Here is an 18,448-nt window from a genome sequence, read left to right as displayed (position 1 = left end):
ACATTAATTTATTTCTTGACTTTTAAGGTATCTTCTAAACATGCAAAACTACCATTCTTTACAACAAGGAAACATTTTCAAATAATAAAAAGTTATAAAATATTTACCAAATTTACAATCCAGTATACAAGTTTTTTAAGTGTTACGTTTTTAAAGCTAATTTATAATCAGATTTTTTGGAAAATTCGGGCATAATTGATCTAGATTTCAATGTTGTTCTTATGTAGCCATCTCTTGATTTAAATCCACACATTTTGAGTGAAGCCTCCGTCACTAGCTTCACACATCTTTCGACAGCTTGCGTATGGCAGGGGAATAGTTTTATATCCCAGTCGGGTATAGTGCCTGTTGCAATAAGATTTTCAATGTCTTTGTTAGGAACTTTTCGAAGAAAAGGTGGAAAAGATAGCTTTGTCGTGTTCCAATTAATAATCTCTGTGTAATCTTCTGCTTCGAAATTTAGAGATGAAATGACAAAGTTTCTAATGCTTTTGCCTTTAGAAACAGATTCCCTGGCTTTTAAGACGTTTTTAAACGCTAGTTCTCTTATGTGCCTCCTTTCATCAAACACCATTGCCATTAATAAGTTTTCAGGATTTGCAAAGAAAGTTTTTCTTTCAATGACAGGGTAAACAACTTGTTTTAGATTGTCGGGCAAGTATCGACAGGTTTGGAAAAAATTCTGTAAACATGAATGGCACCGTCTGTGAAATTTTTGCGGTTCTTTATTTCAAACCACACCAGCATGTAACACCTCAAAATGAAAGTCACTATGTCTTTTAACTCACTTGATGGGATCGATACACTTACGTACAGTCTAAGGACTCTATTTGCATAAGTGAGCCATCTGGAATGTGAGAATGGGCCGGGGTCACGATTTGACAAATCAATTGGGCAACTGCCACCCTTTATTGCCTGAGATATATCCAAAAGATATCTTTGATCCTTGGTCAAGCACTTTCAGTTTACATCTGGAATTGTACAGTCAATTGCTTGAAAATCTATTACGGGCAGTTTTTCGCAACCTCCGAGTTGTTCTCCTATTGGTCCAGAAAACAATTTTGGGCTGGCGAAAATGGGCTCAATGAAGTGTAATAAACAAATAGCCCATTGCAATTGTCGTCCAATATAAATTTCAAATTGACGAATCGCGCCACTTTTCCACCCAGAATTGATTTTAGTACCATCGCAACCTACGATGGCTAAATCATCCAGTGAAATTCTTTGTTCATTTAGATATGAAACAATGCTATTCACTATGTCTTTGGCTGATCCAGAGTTTGGAGACACATGGCCAATATAAAAGGAATCATGTTCTTTGATAATAGAATAATGCTCTTCTTTCACTGTTCGCCGAAATTGCTTTGATTCAATCTTATCTATATATAAAGTATCATCTTTTCTTCCGTCAAAATAAATACCCCGAACGGAGTCTTGTTTAATGCCACTTTGCAGATCTTTTCTATTTTGGCTCTTTTCTCTCCTAATTTTTTGTCTATCAACAATCAATGTCTTCAAGCACACTGAATGCTATGGCAGAAGTTGCAAGATCTGATACGCCGTAACGATCGCTACTTAGTGCCGTAGTTTTCACCTTAATCCTCATCTGCCACCGGGTTTTCTTCTCTGGGTCGGTTGACTTGTAATCATTATCAGTTTCTCTCTTGACTGAACAACTTGGTTGTTCTTCATTTGAAAGATTACATTTAATTTTTTGCGCCACTATGTCCTTAACAATGGAAAAACTCACTTTCGTGTTATTGTCTTTTCTAGCTAACTCAAATCTCTTTTGAAAGCAACTTTGAAGTACATTTTCATAAGTAGGGAGCTTATTTGTTCGCAAATCTCTCGGGTGGCCAAATATAGGGCACTCAAAGGACTTTCTCGCAATTCTTTTCTGCAAAGATGGATTCATGTTTGAAACAGTTTAGCAGAGCAAATCGACTTCACACGCACATTAGAAACATGGAGAAATACTGATGCCAGCACGGCTACTTTATTCATTTAAGTAAGATACCTATAGACACAAGCCAACTAAAAAGCTCATAAATTCAAGATCGTGAGGCGCTAATGGGGCGTATTTGATGCATACACTGTACTGAGTGGCATAAAAAAATATAAGTTTCGCGGGAATGAAGGGCATGTGGACAATTTCACAGGCAGGCTAATACTAAAATATCACATTTGTTTTATAAACAAACGTTCTTCCATTAGTATTTCATACCGAACTTATGAGGATCGTTAAACTAAAATTTTAAAAAAGCTGAAAAAGGGCTTAAAGTTTACATTTTTTTCAAACATGTAGGTTCGTTGCACGATCGGAAGATATTGTTTTATTTTTAAAAGATATTTATTTTTTGTTTTGAAGTCTTCACTAAACGTAACTTCTCAGTTCTGTGGCCTGAAAAAGTACATTGAACCAAAAATGTTAAAAATTCGGAAAAAAACTGAAATTCTCAATTTTTTCGATTTTTTAGGCTTGTTTCTGGATCAGTAGGTATTATTCGATTTCAATTTTTTTTTTATTTCTGAAGGCTTTACCAATCGTAACTTTTCCGTCTTAGAGCCTTAAAAAGAAACATTAAAGCAAAATTTTTGAAAAATCACTAAGAAAACACGAAATTTTCCATTTTTTCAAATATTCAGGCTCGTTGCGGGATCGGAAGATATTATCCGATTTTTAAAATTTTTGTAAGTCATCACCAATCGCAACTTTTCTGCACTATTACGATTCGAAAATAAAAATTTTGTTTTTTTCGTTCCACCCTACTACACACACATACAAACACATACACACACAAAAACATACACACAACTACCCACACATTCATGCCTGCACACAGACACAAACACATATGCCTACACACACATACACATACCCACCCCCACAGACACAAACACACATGCCTACACACACACACATAACCCGTACACAAACACATACCCCCACACACAAACACACACGCCTACATACACACAGTCGTGATTGCGAGAAACATAATTTGAATTCAAGATGTCAAAATTCAAATTCATTTTTTTTTTCTTTTTTTTAACGCTCCTATATACACTTTTCTTCCGTGTAACATAATTCAACCTATGATTTATTTCAATTCAAAATATATTTTTTTTCTAGAAACTGATGACGCAGAAGTGGACGTCTGGTTGGTTAGTAGGGTACAGTGGCTGGAAAAACATCAAAACTATGATGGAAGGAACCTGTGCAATACGCTATGCAAGCGAGAACTGGAGTTCGGACACTTGCACTCGAAAATATCCATTTGTGTGTGAATCTTCAAATGGTAGTTAATTACTGTCACTTTTCATGACTCTTTCATGAAATTCGTTTCCGAAATTTTAAAAGTATTTTCTTTCTGAAAGAGCATGCTTAAAAACCTGGATTTAACCATTTTTTAAATAATTGGACAAAGTTGAATAGTTTTCAACAATTACTTTGAACGGTGCAATTTCACTGCTTACACTTCTGCACATGACGTCACAAATGATGAAATACCATTCACTGATGCCATTAGCAGAGCACAATATTTAAATAGCTTCTTGATTATCATAACGTGGAAACGCAGTTGACAGGTGCGCCAAAGTACGTCATTTGTGACATCATAAAGACTACGCTTTATTTTCGAAATCGGATATTTTAAAAATTAAGCGCAGGAAAAATAAAAGTTTTTTTCGCTCCATTTTTTTTTTATCAATTTCAGCGACTAAAAGTAGTATTTTTGACTGAAGGAAACAACCCCATTAACCTCGAGACTGAACTTAAATAAGCACAGAATGAATGGGTTATTTCTTTCAGTCGACATTCCTTGAGCAGTACTTTTAGTTACTGAAAGTGATAGAATAAGCAAAAAAATGAAGCCAAAAAGTACTTTTGTTTTCCCAAAAATTTAATTTTCAATTATTTTTTTTAAATCTCAGATTTCTAAAGCAATATATTTCATCGTGTGACTTCACAAGTGAAGACAGCCAACTTGAATCGAAGTGAGTTGTTGACTTTTCTGGCAAGACATCGCCTTTTGGAGATTTTTCACTGCGAGCATTATTAGCGGAACGAGAATAGTTAGTTAAATAAAATATTCATTTGGCGAAGTATGGCAATGTGCTGAAACTTTGTTCTGGTAACCCTAGCGACTTGTTCACTCGTGACGTCAGCAGCGAAATCGAAAACAGCGACTGAACGTCTTTTAAGATTTTTTCACGAGAGAAAGTAGTCAAAACTAAAAAAAGGTGTCTCACCCCATGTTTTCGAAAATGCTCTTTGAGAAAAAACAAACTGAACAGTGGGAAACTACCCAATGGGGTCATTTCCAAAATTTTAAAGTATTTTTTTCTGAAGGAGCATGATTAAAAACGTAGGATCTGACCATTTTTTGAATAATTAGTTCAAGTTTATTATTTTTAAAAAATACTTAAATCGTTGAGCTTTCATTGTTTATGCTTCTGTCGATGACATCACAAATGATGAAATGCCATTCAATGTTGCCGTTCACCGAGCAAAATATTTAATTCGCATCTTTACTCACGTGTATTGGCAACGATATGTTGATAGCAATCGTAGAACGCAATTTTAATTCGCTTGTTTATTATCATAACGTGCACTGTTAAAAATTCAGGAAGATTTTCTGGTAATTGTTACTGTAAAATGGCGGACTTAACGCATCGCTGATTTTTACGGTAATTTATATCGGAAAAATAAGCGATCCCAGCTCCAATTGGTTGCTGTGGCCTACTGAGGAAACCGTAAAATTTTGCAGTAACATTTGATTTTTACGGTAATAGTGACTGGCAACATGGATGCCAGTAACAATTACCGTAAATTTTACGGAAAATTTTTAACAGTGTGGAAACGTGATAAAAAAAATGCGCCAAAGAGCATCATTTGTGATGTCATCAAGACCACGCCTTGTTTGAAAAATCGGACATTTTAAAAAATTAATTAAAAAATAACTGTTAGGAAAATGAAAGTATTTTCTGGGTCCATGCGATGTTACATTTTTTGCTTAATCTATTAATTTCAGCGACAAAAAGTACTATTGAGTGAAGGAAACAACCCCATTGTGAATGGGAGACTTTCAAAGTATTAGAAACTGAAAATAATCCAGCTTTTCGACGTTTCCCTCGATTCCAGTCGGGAATAAAAGCAATTTTAAAAGTTATTATTCCAAACACATGTTAAAAGTTATACTTTAACTGCGTATCTTTTTATGAAACTACATGAAACGTGACGACACAAAAACGTGGTAGCTTGGCGGGTTAGCAATAGTTCACGAAACTTTGGCGTGTTTGATTATTTTACATTTTAACTGAAATTTTAACTTCATTAATTGGACGGTTTATTGATTCTATTTTTCCTTAAGAGTCTCCGCCAATTTTACCTGTGACCGTGCCAGGAGCAACTTGCCCCGAAGAGCCAGAAGACTGGAGAGACCTGGGTGGAGACAAATGTTATTTCTTTGAGACTGGAGTTGAAGTGAATTGGTTCGAAGCAAGTTTCTTGTGTTTGCAGAGAGGTGAGTTCGACAAAATTAGTTTGGTTTCAGACTCGCCTGAAGCAGAGCCCGATCATTCTGATATTGGACATGGGGCACAGTTTTAATTCAGTTCCCCCCTAGGGCCCCGACTAAGATTTTTGAAGACACTGGGCATGAAATTCATTTTGTGCCCCCCCCCCCCCTCTATTCCCGCCTATTCTATATAATGAAGCTGTAATATATTTTAACAATTGCGTATTAACATAACCATGCTAAATTTGGTAGTAACTCATGTCACAATATAGTATTTTGATTTTTCAATTTTATTTTTATATGATAGAGTAACATGTATGAACATCATAGGTGAAAAAATTTTTGCGATACGATAAGTAGTTTTTTTTTTTTATTAATTTTTAAAGTTCAAGCGTTTCGGACGTCAAATGGCATAGGAAGTGACGTCATGCGCTCTTCCGCATTCGACTTCGAAGACGAAACGTAAAGGGCTTATCTTCTCTCATTTAACTCCTCGCGTTTCTGGAATTCAAAAGGATTATTGAATTTCTAAAAAATAAAAATATCAGCGCGCTCAAAATGTGCCTAGCGAAAACAAGGGATCTTCGGCGGAAGGCTGCCCATTCGCGCCCTGTGACGTAGGCTCGTGACGTTTCAGAAGAGCGCACTTTTGCACGTGGATTTTAAAAAATTCATTAAAAATCAACCACTGTGTTTTAAAATTCGGCGATGGTGAATACTTTAGTTTTGAGGGTCAATTAACAATGTCCAATAGCCAAAATATGAACATTTAATAGGTTGCAACTTCCCTGTTGCAGTAAACCGTAAAATCAAAGTTATCTATGATATAACTTTTAATTGTAAATACAGACTAAACTTGGAGTGGTTTTAGGATTTGCAAAGAGATCAAGTTTTTAAGGGGAATTTTTATCAACAAATAAGAGGTTTTTTTTTTGTCCCAGCATTTGCAAAAATATCAATAATATCATAGTACTCTAGATTCTGAGTGAAATCATTATTTATTTTTAATTAGTATGATAAATTAAAGGTAATCAGCGGGTAACCTGCGGTAATCAGGCTCTGGCCTGAAGGCAACTTGAATGAGATATTTGTTGATGTTGTTGTCTTGTGCCATCTAGGCTAGGATAGTTTGAAGGGGGGGGGGGGGGCGCTGTTTCAACTTTTCCAACTGTACCGTAATTTGGTGTGAAGTCAGACTTCCACAGTACACATATGCCATAGAACCTGTTTGTAGGGTAGGCAACCATTCACAGCACAGCAAAACATTCACACAAAGGAAGAACAAGGAGAGGACATCCATGCCCGAGCCGGGATTCGAACCCGGGACCTCCCCATCGCACTCTGACTCCTCTGACCACTAGACAATGCGGGGGGCACTTGAATGAGAAATTTTACAATGTTACCGGTGCATGAAAATTAGAAAATTACACGAAATATTTCACATTATGATAGGTGCATGTAGAGAAGCGACTTTACAGATATTTTACTAAAATAAAGGTGCATACATGGTTAGAATGAAATGTTGAACTTTATTACAATTGAAAATTCGAATTAAGTAAAAAAAATCTAACAGGACATTTAAACTACAAATATCTATCAACATCGCACATGGGGCCTACGTGGCTCTATGATAGAAGCTTTGCTTCATATGCCGGAGGTTGCGGGTTCGATTCCCGCCGGTGCCCCGGGTGTTATTTCCTCCCTCTCTCTCTATGTGCTGTAAATCTTTCTTGTGTTGTCTTACCTGTTAATAAAGAAGTCCAACCTTTCGAGGCAATGGCACCAATCTTTCAGTAGTAGTTTATTACGGACACGCCAACAACAACAACATCTCACATTTCTGAAGCATAGGTTATGCACCAGGAGGTAAAGATAAACGAGCTGATGTGTGCATCACATGACTTCCTTTTACACCAATTTAATGTTATTTCCACATTATTGCAATTTTAATGTGATTCAGTAGTTAACTCTCAGGGTTGGCCGGATTGGACCCAATTGGATTGGACCCAATGAGTTTTTTTGAAAAAACCCATTTAAAAACCCCCATTATTTAGCCCACTTTTGGGTTTTTTTAAATTTTCTGAGAACTTTTTTTTTTAAATAATTAATGTAAATACTTTTACAATTTAAACTTCTTTTTTATTTCTTCTTCCACAATAGGCAATGGACATATAAAATTAATTTTGAGCTTTAATAGTATTTCTTAACTCTTAAGGGCATTAAAAAATGCTTCAAAGATTTTAAATAAATATATTTAACTTTTTTCCTTCAACTGGTCAATAAGGAACTCGAATTATCTTGACTAAGTCCTGTCACGTCAGATTTTCTCAATATTTGCAGATTGTACAAAGGAAACTACTTTAGCTAAAAGGCTCTCATGTGAATTATTTTCTGAAAACCATCACGTCACAAAACTCGAATAAACAAGGTATATTTTTTAGAAATAACAGGTTTTACAAATGGTCGGACAGAAAACGGAATAGGATATACAGTATTTTCATTATCTTACGAAAAAGTTCAATATTTCTTACTCTGTACACAGAAATAGAAAAACAGGCAACATAAAATTCAAAGAAATGTCTTGATTAAGCTGGAATTCAGTAAAAAGGGATTTAAACTACTTGAGGTTCTACAGTTGTTTTGCATAACAAAATGGAATACAATAAAGTAAAATACAAAAAAAAAAAAAAAAAAAATGTCGAAATTAAAAACGAACAAATAAACAATAGTTTTTATCACTCAAGAAGTAACTTTGCCTTAACTGTTGGTAATCATGGAAACTAAAAAAATCTGAAACTTCACCATTCTTGAATTTTGTCGTCTTTTATACCTTTCTTCAGAAAACGCTGAATTTTTCAGCTTTTTTTATCAAGACAATTTTTGTGCTTTGTCCATATACTTATGCTACAATATGCTACGAGTACCCCACCTTTCCCCTAAAAAAAAGACAAAAAAACCCACATTTCTTTTTTTAAACCCAGTTTTAGTTGGGTTTTTTTTGGGTTTTATTTAAAAAAAAACCCAAAAAACCCTGGGTCCATGAGCTTTTTTAAAAAAACCCGGTTTTTGCCAACCCTGTTAACTCTCTAAATATCACCAACAATAGCCAAGTTGAATCCAGATTAAAAATAAATAAATAAATAAATAAATCGCCAAGTTGGCGACAAAACTTGGCGACCAAAAGACTGGCAATATATCGCCAAGTGTCCGCCAAATTATAACACCACTTGAGTTTGCATGGAAATTAACAATGATTTCCCCAAAAAAGGTGCAAAAGACCCCTTTAGAAACACCCAAACGCAACCAAAAGGGGAGGTGCTCAACTAGACCCCACTAGAAGTCTACGTACCAAATTTAAACTTTCTAGGACATACCGTTCTTGAGTTATCCGACATACATACGCACATAAGTACATACAGACGTCACGAGAAAACTCGTTGTTGCTAGTGTGGTTGGGTCGGAAAAAAACTCAACATTCATTCGGGGGTGAGCAAAATGGAAATTAAGGTCGATTTTGAGTGAAAATTTTTTCGCGAATACAATACTTCCTTTTTTGTAAAAGGAAGTAAAAAAGAACAGCAATGTGAATAAACTGTCGATTGAAAAAAAAATGCGGTTGGAATAATTATATTAATTACGCGTAAATTATTCAAATAGTAAAAACTAAAGTGTTTATTTCCGCCGAAATTTCAGAAATTCTAGAAGATTTATGTCCTTTAACTTCATCTATCAAGTATTTTTACATTTCTGTACCTGAGAGCAAGAAGGACGTAAGTCGCAATAAGACAATTTTACAGGAGAGAGGAAAAACTTTTTTCTGGCGCATGCAAAGGATGGGAGGCAGATCAGTCTCTGGCTCTGAGGCATAGATTTTTGGCCCAGTATCTTTTTCCGTACTTAAACTATTGTTTGAATCAGAGGCAGAGGCGTAGCTAGACCCGACTTTCGGGGGGGGGGGTTACTTCTTTTATTTATATATATATATGTATATATATATATATATATATATAATATATATATATATATATATATATATATATATATATATATATATATATATATATATATATATATATATATATATATATATATGTGTGTGTGTGTGTGTGTGTGTGTGTGTGTGTGTGTGTGTGTAAACTTTTTTTTTTCAATGTTTTGGAAAATTTAACTTTTTTTTTCCTTTTTCCTCCATTTAATTTAAAGTGAAACTTTCTAGCAACGGGTCTAGTCAAAAACCAATCTATCCAAATCAGGGGGAAAATCAAATATCTGATGAGCGTGTCCCGTTCATTTTAGTGTGACTGCTTAATTTAGAGGCTAACACACATCTACAAAACCTGGCCTCCCTGAAAGCCAATAGATGCATCCATTTCCGCCTGTAAACTGGATGTTTGACTTTCAATCTCATTGGTGGTCAGACTATTTTTTACTAACTTGGTTCGCACTAAAAGCATGAAATAAAAAATAAAAAAAGACTTCTTGATTATAACCTGCGAAAAATGAAATGGCTTTCATATCGTTATATTTATATGTTGCTTTTTATATGTATTTACATTTATGCTAATTCTAAAGCAGTTAATAATGAAATTTGAATTAAAAAAAGGGAAGAAATATAGGCCGTAGAAAGTTATTTGCACAAAGCTGCATACCATCTGTTCTACTCTCAAGTTTTTATTTTTAATTTTATTAGCTGCTTTAGAATTTACATAAATATCTATTTGAGAGAGCAACAGCAATTTTCGAGTGTTATAAACAGAAGTCTTGTTTACTTTCTACTTTTTAATGCGAACCAAGCTAGATTCATTTCGTTTTTAAACATTTTATTCCTGTAATGCTATGCAGTTCTTCTTTTAAATTAAAATAAAATTTCCTTCAGATGGGTTCGATGGGATTAATGCTGCTTCAGCAGACTGTACTCTTGGCTTCCTTAAGAGGTTTTCCATCTCCAGCTCAGTGACTTTCCTATGCCGGGCTGATGAGTGCTAATAAGCACGAAACTGCTGTCCTCGGCTGGAAATGACTGAGCTGGCGGGGTATTTCATGTATTTCTACTTTAGCCCTGGCTAATGGGCGGTAATTTACTGAAAAACCTTATGCCTCGAATTCCGGCTATGCTATCATTTTCGGATTCGAAGCCCAATGATCTTTAAAGCAGCAAGCAAAAGCATTTTTTTCAATTCGAAACAGAAAGGGCTGAGGGTGCAAAAACGGGAGAAATGCGTTCCACAAATAGGTTTTCTTGGAAGATTAACAAAAGGACAGACGTTTCGAGCAATTTCTTGGAACAAGAGTAAAGGGGTTAAAATCACAGGTTGAGTATTAGTTGCATTATGGATGAGTATTTCAAGTTAATGGTTAAAGGACATTCAAATTAAATGCCATTTTGCTCTGTTATCTGGTTAAGTACTGTTCTTTGGTTGCTCTCTTTCTTAAAATTATGATTCCTTATAGAAAACCGAGATGATAGGAATGAAAAGAAAGTTTAAGATTTTTTCAAGTAAAGAAAAAAGGAAAATCCTAGAATATTGGCCAGGTTAGATTTGCAACAATTGCTTAACCTCAAGAGGATAAATAATTAATAAAAAAAAAATCAGGCACCAAAAAAGCAATAAAAGACTTTTTCTTGAAAAAGATATGTTTAAAGTTTCTTTTACTGTCAAAATGATTCCTTAAACTCGCAATGAAACACTTAATAATGTAATAATAGAATAGAGACCTAACAAAACTAATAAAGAGGAATTTTGATCAAAAGCCCATATTTTCTTTAGTATCGATTCCAAATTTTCACCATCATATTCCAAATTTCTATAAAGTTTCTTAAAGCGCCCGTATCTGAAAACCTCTTTATCTCGATTTTTTTCCTTCCTGTGAAATTCGAAAAATACAGATTCAACTGTATGTAATATTCCCACTGCGCCGCTCATAAAATTAAACATGTTTAACAATTTGCAGAATCTATGACAAAAACGGCTACATATGTGTGGATTTAAAAAATCAATCTCATTTCTAAATCGAAATGCGAAATTTCACTCAATTATCAAAAAAATGTCGCAGCGGAGTGAGGCGTCTTTACGCTTGAGGGTCACTCATGGAGCTGATTTTCAATGACACTGGGGGGGGGGGGGGGGGGGCGGGGAGCGAAGTGAATTTTTCAAAATAGTTATTCAGAAACAAAAATGTTTTGATTTTTTTTTCTTTTTCTTCTCTTTTTCTTTTCTCTTCTTTTTTTCTCTTCTCTTTTCTTTTTTTCTCTCTCTCCCTTTCTTGAGACAAACATTTCGGGGGGGGGGGTTTGTCCCCCAACCCCCCCCCCCTTAGCTACGCCCCTGATCAGAGGCGTAGCTAGAACCAACTTTCGGGGGGGGGGGGTTACTTAATAAGAGGGAGGTGAATCTTACATACTTTGGAATGGGGTGCGCCAATTCCGATACTTGTGTCAACAAAACAAAAGCAAAGAATTTTTTATTTTTTTAATGTTATGGAAAATTCAACTTTTTTTTTCTTTTCCCTCCATTTAATTTAAAGTGAAATTTTCTAGCAACGTCTTGTCAAAACCATCCAAATCAGGGGGAAATCAAATTTCTGATGAGCGTGTTCCGTTCATTTCAGTGTGACTGCTTAATTTAGAGGCTAACACACATCTACAAAAGCTGACATCGCTGAAAGCTAATAGATACTTCCATTTCCGCCTGTAAACTGGATGTTTGACTTTCAATCTCATCGGTGGTCAGACTATAAAGACTATTTTTACTAACTTGGTTTGCACTAAAAGTATGAAATAAAATAAAAAAAGACTTCTTGAATTATAACCAGCAAAAAATGAAATTGCTTTTCATATCGTTATATTTATATGTTGCTTTTTATGTATTTACATTTATGCTAATTCTAAAGCAGTTAATAAAATTTGAATAAAAATAGTTAGGAAAGAAATATTGGCGGTGGAAAGTTATTCGCTCAAATGCATACCATCTGTTCTCCTCTCAAGCCTTTTTATTAAATTTTATTAGCTGCTTTAGAATTTACATAAATATCTATTTGAGAGAGCAACAGCAATTTTCGAGTATTATAAACAGAAGTCTTTTTTATTTTCTACTTTTTAATGCGAACCAAGCTAATAGAAATAATCTACATTCATTTCGTTTTTAAACATTTTATTCATGTAATGCTATACAGTTTTTCTTTTAAATTAAAATAAAATTACCTTCAGAAGGATTCGATGGGACTAATGCTGCTTTGCAGACTGTACTTCGTTTTCTTCAGATAACGTTAACTTTCTATTTTTAGAGCAATCCTTTTCGTCGTTTTAATTTTTTTCTTTGGGTTTAAAAAAGCTTGTTATCGGTTTTGCTCGCTTCATTATGCAATAACTTTCACTTAGAATGTACTATTTTAAACAGACTGCACGTTTCCAAAAGAATACAAAGTAAATACTGGCTGAAAAATCAATGTGATTGCAATGGATACTCTGATTAGCAAAGGTCGTTTTGACTATGACCACCTATGACACACACGAGAAGGCTTTCCAGGAAGATTAACCAAAGGACAGTCATTTCGCGCACTTTCTTGGAAGAAGAGTAAAGGGGTGAAATTCACAGCTTTGACATGTAAGATGAACATTTCAAGTTCATGGTTAAAGGTCATTCAAGTTAAAAGCCATTTCACTCTGTTATCTGGATTAGTACTGTTCTTTGGTTGCTCTCTTTCTTAAAATTGTGATTTCTTAGAAAATCGAAATGACAGAAGTGAAAAGAAAGTTAGATTTGCAGCAATTGCTAACCTCAAGAGGATAAATAATGAATCCAAAAAAAAAAAAAAAAAAAAATCAGTGACCAAAAAGCAATAAAAGACTTTTTCTTGAAAAAGATATGCTTAAAGTTTCTTTTACTGTCAAAATGATTCCTTAAACTCGCAATAAAGCACTTAATAATGTAATAATAGAATAAATACCAAACAAAACTAATAAAGTGGAATTTTAATCAAGAGCCCATATTGTCTTTAGTATCGATTTCAAATTTTCACCATCATATTTCAAATTTCTATAAAAAGTTTCTTAAAGCCCCCGTATCTCAAAACCTCTTTATTGCGATTTTTTTTCTTTAATGTGAAATTCGAAACATACAGATTCTACTGTATGCAATATTCCCACTGCGGGGCTCATAAAATTAAACATATTTAACAATTTGCAGAATCTATGACAAAGGTAGGCTGCATATACGTGGATTTAACAAATCAATCTTTTTTCTAAAGCAAAGTGTCAAATGTCACTCAATTGACAAAAAATTGTCGCAGCAGAGGGAGGCGTCTTTATGCTTGAGGGTCACACATGGAGCAGATTTTCAATAGAATTTGTGGGGGGGGGGAGCGAAGTGAATTTTTGATCTTTGTTACGCAGAAAGAAGTCGTTTTGATTTTTTTTCTTTTTCTTTTCTTTCTCTTCTCTCTTCTTTCTCCTTTTTTTTTTTTTTTTTTTTTTTTTTTGAGACTAACGTTCCGGGGGGGGGGGATTGTCCCCAAACCGCCCCCCCCCCTTAGCTACGCCCCTGGTTTGAATCAATATAAACTATTACAGCTCTTGAGCGATAAAAATCAATAGAACCAATCGACTAACTACGCATAAATACAAAAAGTGTTTTAAGAGGAAATAGTTATAGTTTCACGTGGAAATTACACCAAGGTTTTTTTTTTTTTTACAGCTCCATTGTTAGCTCTGCCGGCCTAAGTGCAGGAATAGATATCTGCAACATGTGAAATTTCATGCTTTCTCCTTGCGATTTCACAAAGATTCTGTGCTTCTATTTTTTCATTCTACAGGTGGAACACTAGCCAGTCTTCATTCGCCAGAAGAATTGGATGTCCTGAGATCATTTGTTCAGTTCACGAAGAATGAACTTCATATAGGGTTATACCAACAAGTCAAAGGAGGTATGACATGGAATTATTCTAGCATTTTCGTCTCATTTTTTATTTTGACCGACAGTTAAAGCTGCCGTTTCCCTCAATTTTACTCCGCGGTACAATAGGGAAGTTTTCGATTTTTCAATTTTATTTTTATATGATAGAGTAACATGTATGAACATCATAGGTGAAAAAATTTTTGCGATACGATAAGTAGTTTTTTTTTAAATTAATTTTTAAAGTTCAAGCTCTTGTGATGTCAAATGGCATAGGAAGTGACGTCATGCCCTCTTCCGATAGGGGAGAAGCCGGTTTAAGCCGGTTTAACGAATCCGGTCTCCATAGTGTGTTCAAAAGGATTATTGAATTTCTAAAAAATAAAAATATCAGCGCGCTCAAAATGTCCCTAGCGAAAACAAGGGATCTTCGGCGGAAGGCTGCCCATTCGCGCCCTGTGGATTTTTAAAAATTCATTAAATATAAACCACGGTGTTTTAAAATTCGGCGATGGTGAATTTTTTAGTTTTGAGGGTCAATTAACAATATCCAATAGACTAAATATGAACATTTTATAGATTGCAACTTCCCTATTAACTCAACCGCGGAGTTATAGTTTCTGCACTTTCTTCAACACAGGTAGGGAGTTCATTTGGTCCGATCAGACCCCTTTCGACTTCCAGCAGAACTGGGATGCAGGCGAACCCAACCGCGACATTGAAAGCTGTTCCGTTATCTACACGTCGAACATGAAGTTTCACAACTACATGTGCGATGAAAGAAGGGGATATATTTGCGCCACAAAAAAAGGTAAGTCAATAAGAATACTTAAGAGCGCTACGATTAAAAAGTAATCTCTAAGAAATTCCACCTCTAACACTAACTTATGTTTTAAATTAAACTCAAAATGTTAGTCGTCACACGGGAGACCACCTCGCTCATTTGTTCATATTTTCTAGCTTTGCTGAATTGACCATCAATAACCGATAGTCAAGTAACAGCACTTTAGAGTTTAACATTCGAATTTCAAAGATTGACGTGGTTTTAACACACGTCCCCCCCCCCCTTGCTCGCTCCTCCCCAGCACTAAAAAAAGATTTTTTTTCAATGCGTTTTGTATTTCTGTTCAAGAAGACGTAAAAAGATTTTGAATTGTGCGCTCACACAGTTTTATTGTTTCCAATATATACTATTTCTTGGGACATGAATAGAAGTGAAACGGATAACCACATTAAAATATAGAATTTTTTAACTCGACGCTTAAGTATGACCAATCTGATTATTTAGATTTAGTTTTTCAGGTTTGCTGCGTTAACCATAAAACCGATACGTATCTGCACAAAAAAAAAATAAGGTTTTTTAGATGATTTTTAAAAAACCTTTGTTATTTGAAAAGAAAAACGAGCTGATGTGTGCATCACATGACTTCCTTTTACACCAATTTAATGCTATTTCCCTATTATTGCAATTTTAATGGGATTCTCTCTCTAACTCTTTAAATATCACTAGCAATGGCCACATTGAAAGCAGATTTAAAAAAAAAAAAAAAAAAAAAAAAAAAAATCGCCAAATTTTTCGCCAAGTTGGCGACAAAACTTGGCAACCAAAAGACTGGCGATATATCGCCAAGTGACCGCCAAATTATAACACCACTTGAGTTTGCATCGAAATTAACAATGATTTCCCCCCAAAAAGGTGCAAAAGACCCCTTTAGAAACACCCGAATGCAACCAAAATAGGAGGTGCACAACTAGACCCCACTACGAGTCTATGTACCAAATTTCAACTTTCTAGGACATACCATTTTTGAGTTATGCGAGATACATACGCACATACGCACATACACACATACGCACATACATACAGACGTCACGAGAAAAGTCGTTGTAATTACCTCGGTGATGGTCAAAATGGATATTTCGCGTGTCTATACATTCTTAGGCACTTTTCCGCATGTGGTCGAATCGAAAAAAAAACTCAACATTCATTTGGGGGTGAGCAAAATGGAAATTAAGGGCGATTTTTGAGTGAAAATTTTTTCGCGAATACAATACTTCCTTTTTTGTAAAAGGAAGTAAAAAACGGTTAGGTTTTGAAAACTGTTCTGAGATGGTTGGCAAAAAAATGCCCCCCACCCGCCTCATTTGTCAACTCACATTTCTACAAAACAGAAATTTTCCAACAAGACACACATAAAACTTCACAAATACACAAGACTTAACTTTCTTTCATGTATCATGATTAATAGCAAATATAATCAACAGAAAAGAATTGAATAAGTACCTTTTTGCTTGAAAAGTAAACGAAGTGATAAATAAGAAATAAAGCACAGAATTCACAAAAAAAAAAAAAAAAAAAAAAAAAAAAAAAAAAAGACTTCGTTCATAGTTTACAAAAAAAAAATCGAATTAATAATGGACTGTAAGCATTGAATTCCTAAGAATTCGCACAAAAAACTCAAACACAAACTCAAGAATAATTTCATACTAAGAAAGAATAAAACACTATACAAAACAATATACTTGGAACGAAGAACACAACAATTAATTAGAATGCTGATCAACGTGAAAGTAGTTTTGAACTGTTGCTTTTTTTTTTTTTTTTTTTTGAGCAATCACGATTGCTTATTGTTCTCACTTGACTGTTTTGATGTGCTATCATTTTATTTTCCCGCCAGCACCCTCTGCAGCATCACCCGTCGACCGGCTCCTCACGATGCTGCTCCTATAGCGAAAACCGTCTCCAGGTTGCATCCATATGCTACACACACGCGCATACATACACAACTACACACGCGCGCATACATACAAAACTACGCACACACACACACTCAAACACATACATACACACACACGCATGCATACAGACACCTACACATACATACAGACACCAACACACAACTACCCACACACTCATGCCTGCACATAGACACAAACACACATACCCCCACACACATAAACATACATGCCTACATACACACACACACTCGTGATTGCGAAAGCAATTTGAATTAATTTTTTTTTTTTTTTTGAGAAATTGTGTAGATTGAATTGAGAATAAAAACACGAAGGAAAAAGTTTTAGCTTGATATAAAGAAAAATTTCACGTCTTTTACGGTAATTATAAATGTTCGGATAAAAATAATAATCAAGCATGAAATGAGACAGAGCAATTTTCTTTTTTTGTTCTCGCTGTATCGAACACAAAGATATAACAACGTTTAATTACACAAAATTTCAGGCTACTGAATCTAGTTCATGATTCGAGTTTTAAATACACAGCTATTTAACAGTGATTGGAAAATCCCCCCCCCCCGCCCCTTCCTCCTATCCCCCACTCTCCCTCGAAGAAATATAATTTGCTAATATCACTCACCGTGTATTCTAGTTGCACGACTCAAAATAATGAAACAATATATAATTTTTTTACTTAAAGCCTGAATTTAATAATCTTTCTTGCCACAGTACTGACACAAAATTGTTCACATTACACGGTGCAGGGGCGGATACAGACTAGAATTTTACTGGGGGGGGGGGGCGTCATGCTGGAAAATATGGAGCTTTGGGTACGAAGCATTTCCGACACGGTTTGGTTGTCAATAAAAAGTACCAAATCGACGAGGAATAAGGCGAAAAATATGGCACAAATTTTTAAAATTAATATCGAAAAAAAAAAGAAAGGCTTTATTTCAAATATTTACTCAAACAAGCAACTAATAAAAAAAAAATTACGGAAAACACTTACAATTTATTCACAAAGTATTTGAACACGATGTGTAATAATATATTTGCGTGATATTCTACATACATCCACCTCGTGTGCAATTATTAAATTACTAGTGGTACCCGCACGGCTTTGCCCGTGATAGAAAAATTAAAAGGACTTTTGGTTCGCCTGTATATTTACAAATAATGTATGGTGAATCTTCTCGCCAATTAGCTTGTACCCATGTTACGGTTCCACGTTATGATCATTTCATATCTCGCCAATTGGCTTGTGCCCATGTTACGGTTCCACGTTATGATAATTTCGCAATT

The 18,448-nt window shown here is 34.9% G+C and overlaps 1 protein-coding gene across 1 annotated transcript in view; it reads left to right on the top strand.

Annotated features, from left to right (window-relative positions):
- Positions 1-18,448, top strand: part of LOC129217677 (macrophage mannose receptor 1-like) — a 54,264-nt gene that overhangs the window by 20,256 nt on the left and 15,560 nt on the right. Inside the window, exons 7-10 of the mRNA XM_054852008.1 lie at positions 3,134-3,299; positions 5,373-5,525; positions 14,331-14,441; positions 15,051-15,221. Coding sequence (XP_054707983.1) covers positions 3,134-3,299; positions 5,373-5,525; positions 14,331-14,441; positions 15,051-15,221 — 601 coding nt within the window. The remainder of the gene's footprint in view (positions 1-3,133; positions 3,300-5,372; positions 5,526-14,330; positions 14,442-15,050; positions 15,222-18,448) is intronic.

Source organism: Uloborus diversus, chromosome 2 (genome assembly GCF_026930045.1).
Source record: "Uloborus diversus isolate 005 chromosome 2, Udiv.v.3.1, whole genome shotgun sequence".
Lineage (NCBI taxonomy): Eukaryota > Metazoa > Arthropoda > Arachnida > Araneae > Uloboridae > Uloborus > Uloborus diversus.
This window is presented reverse-complemented; position numbering and strand designations above follow the sequence as displayed.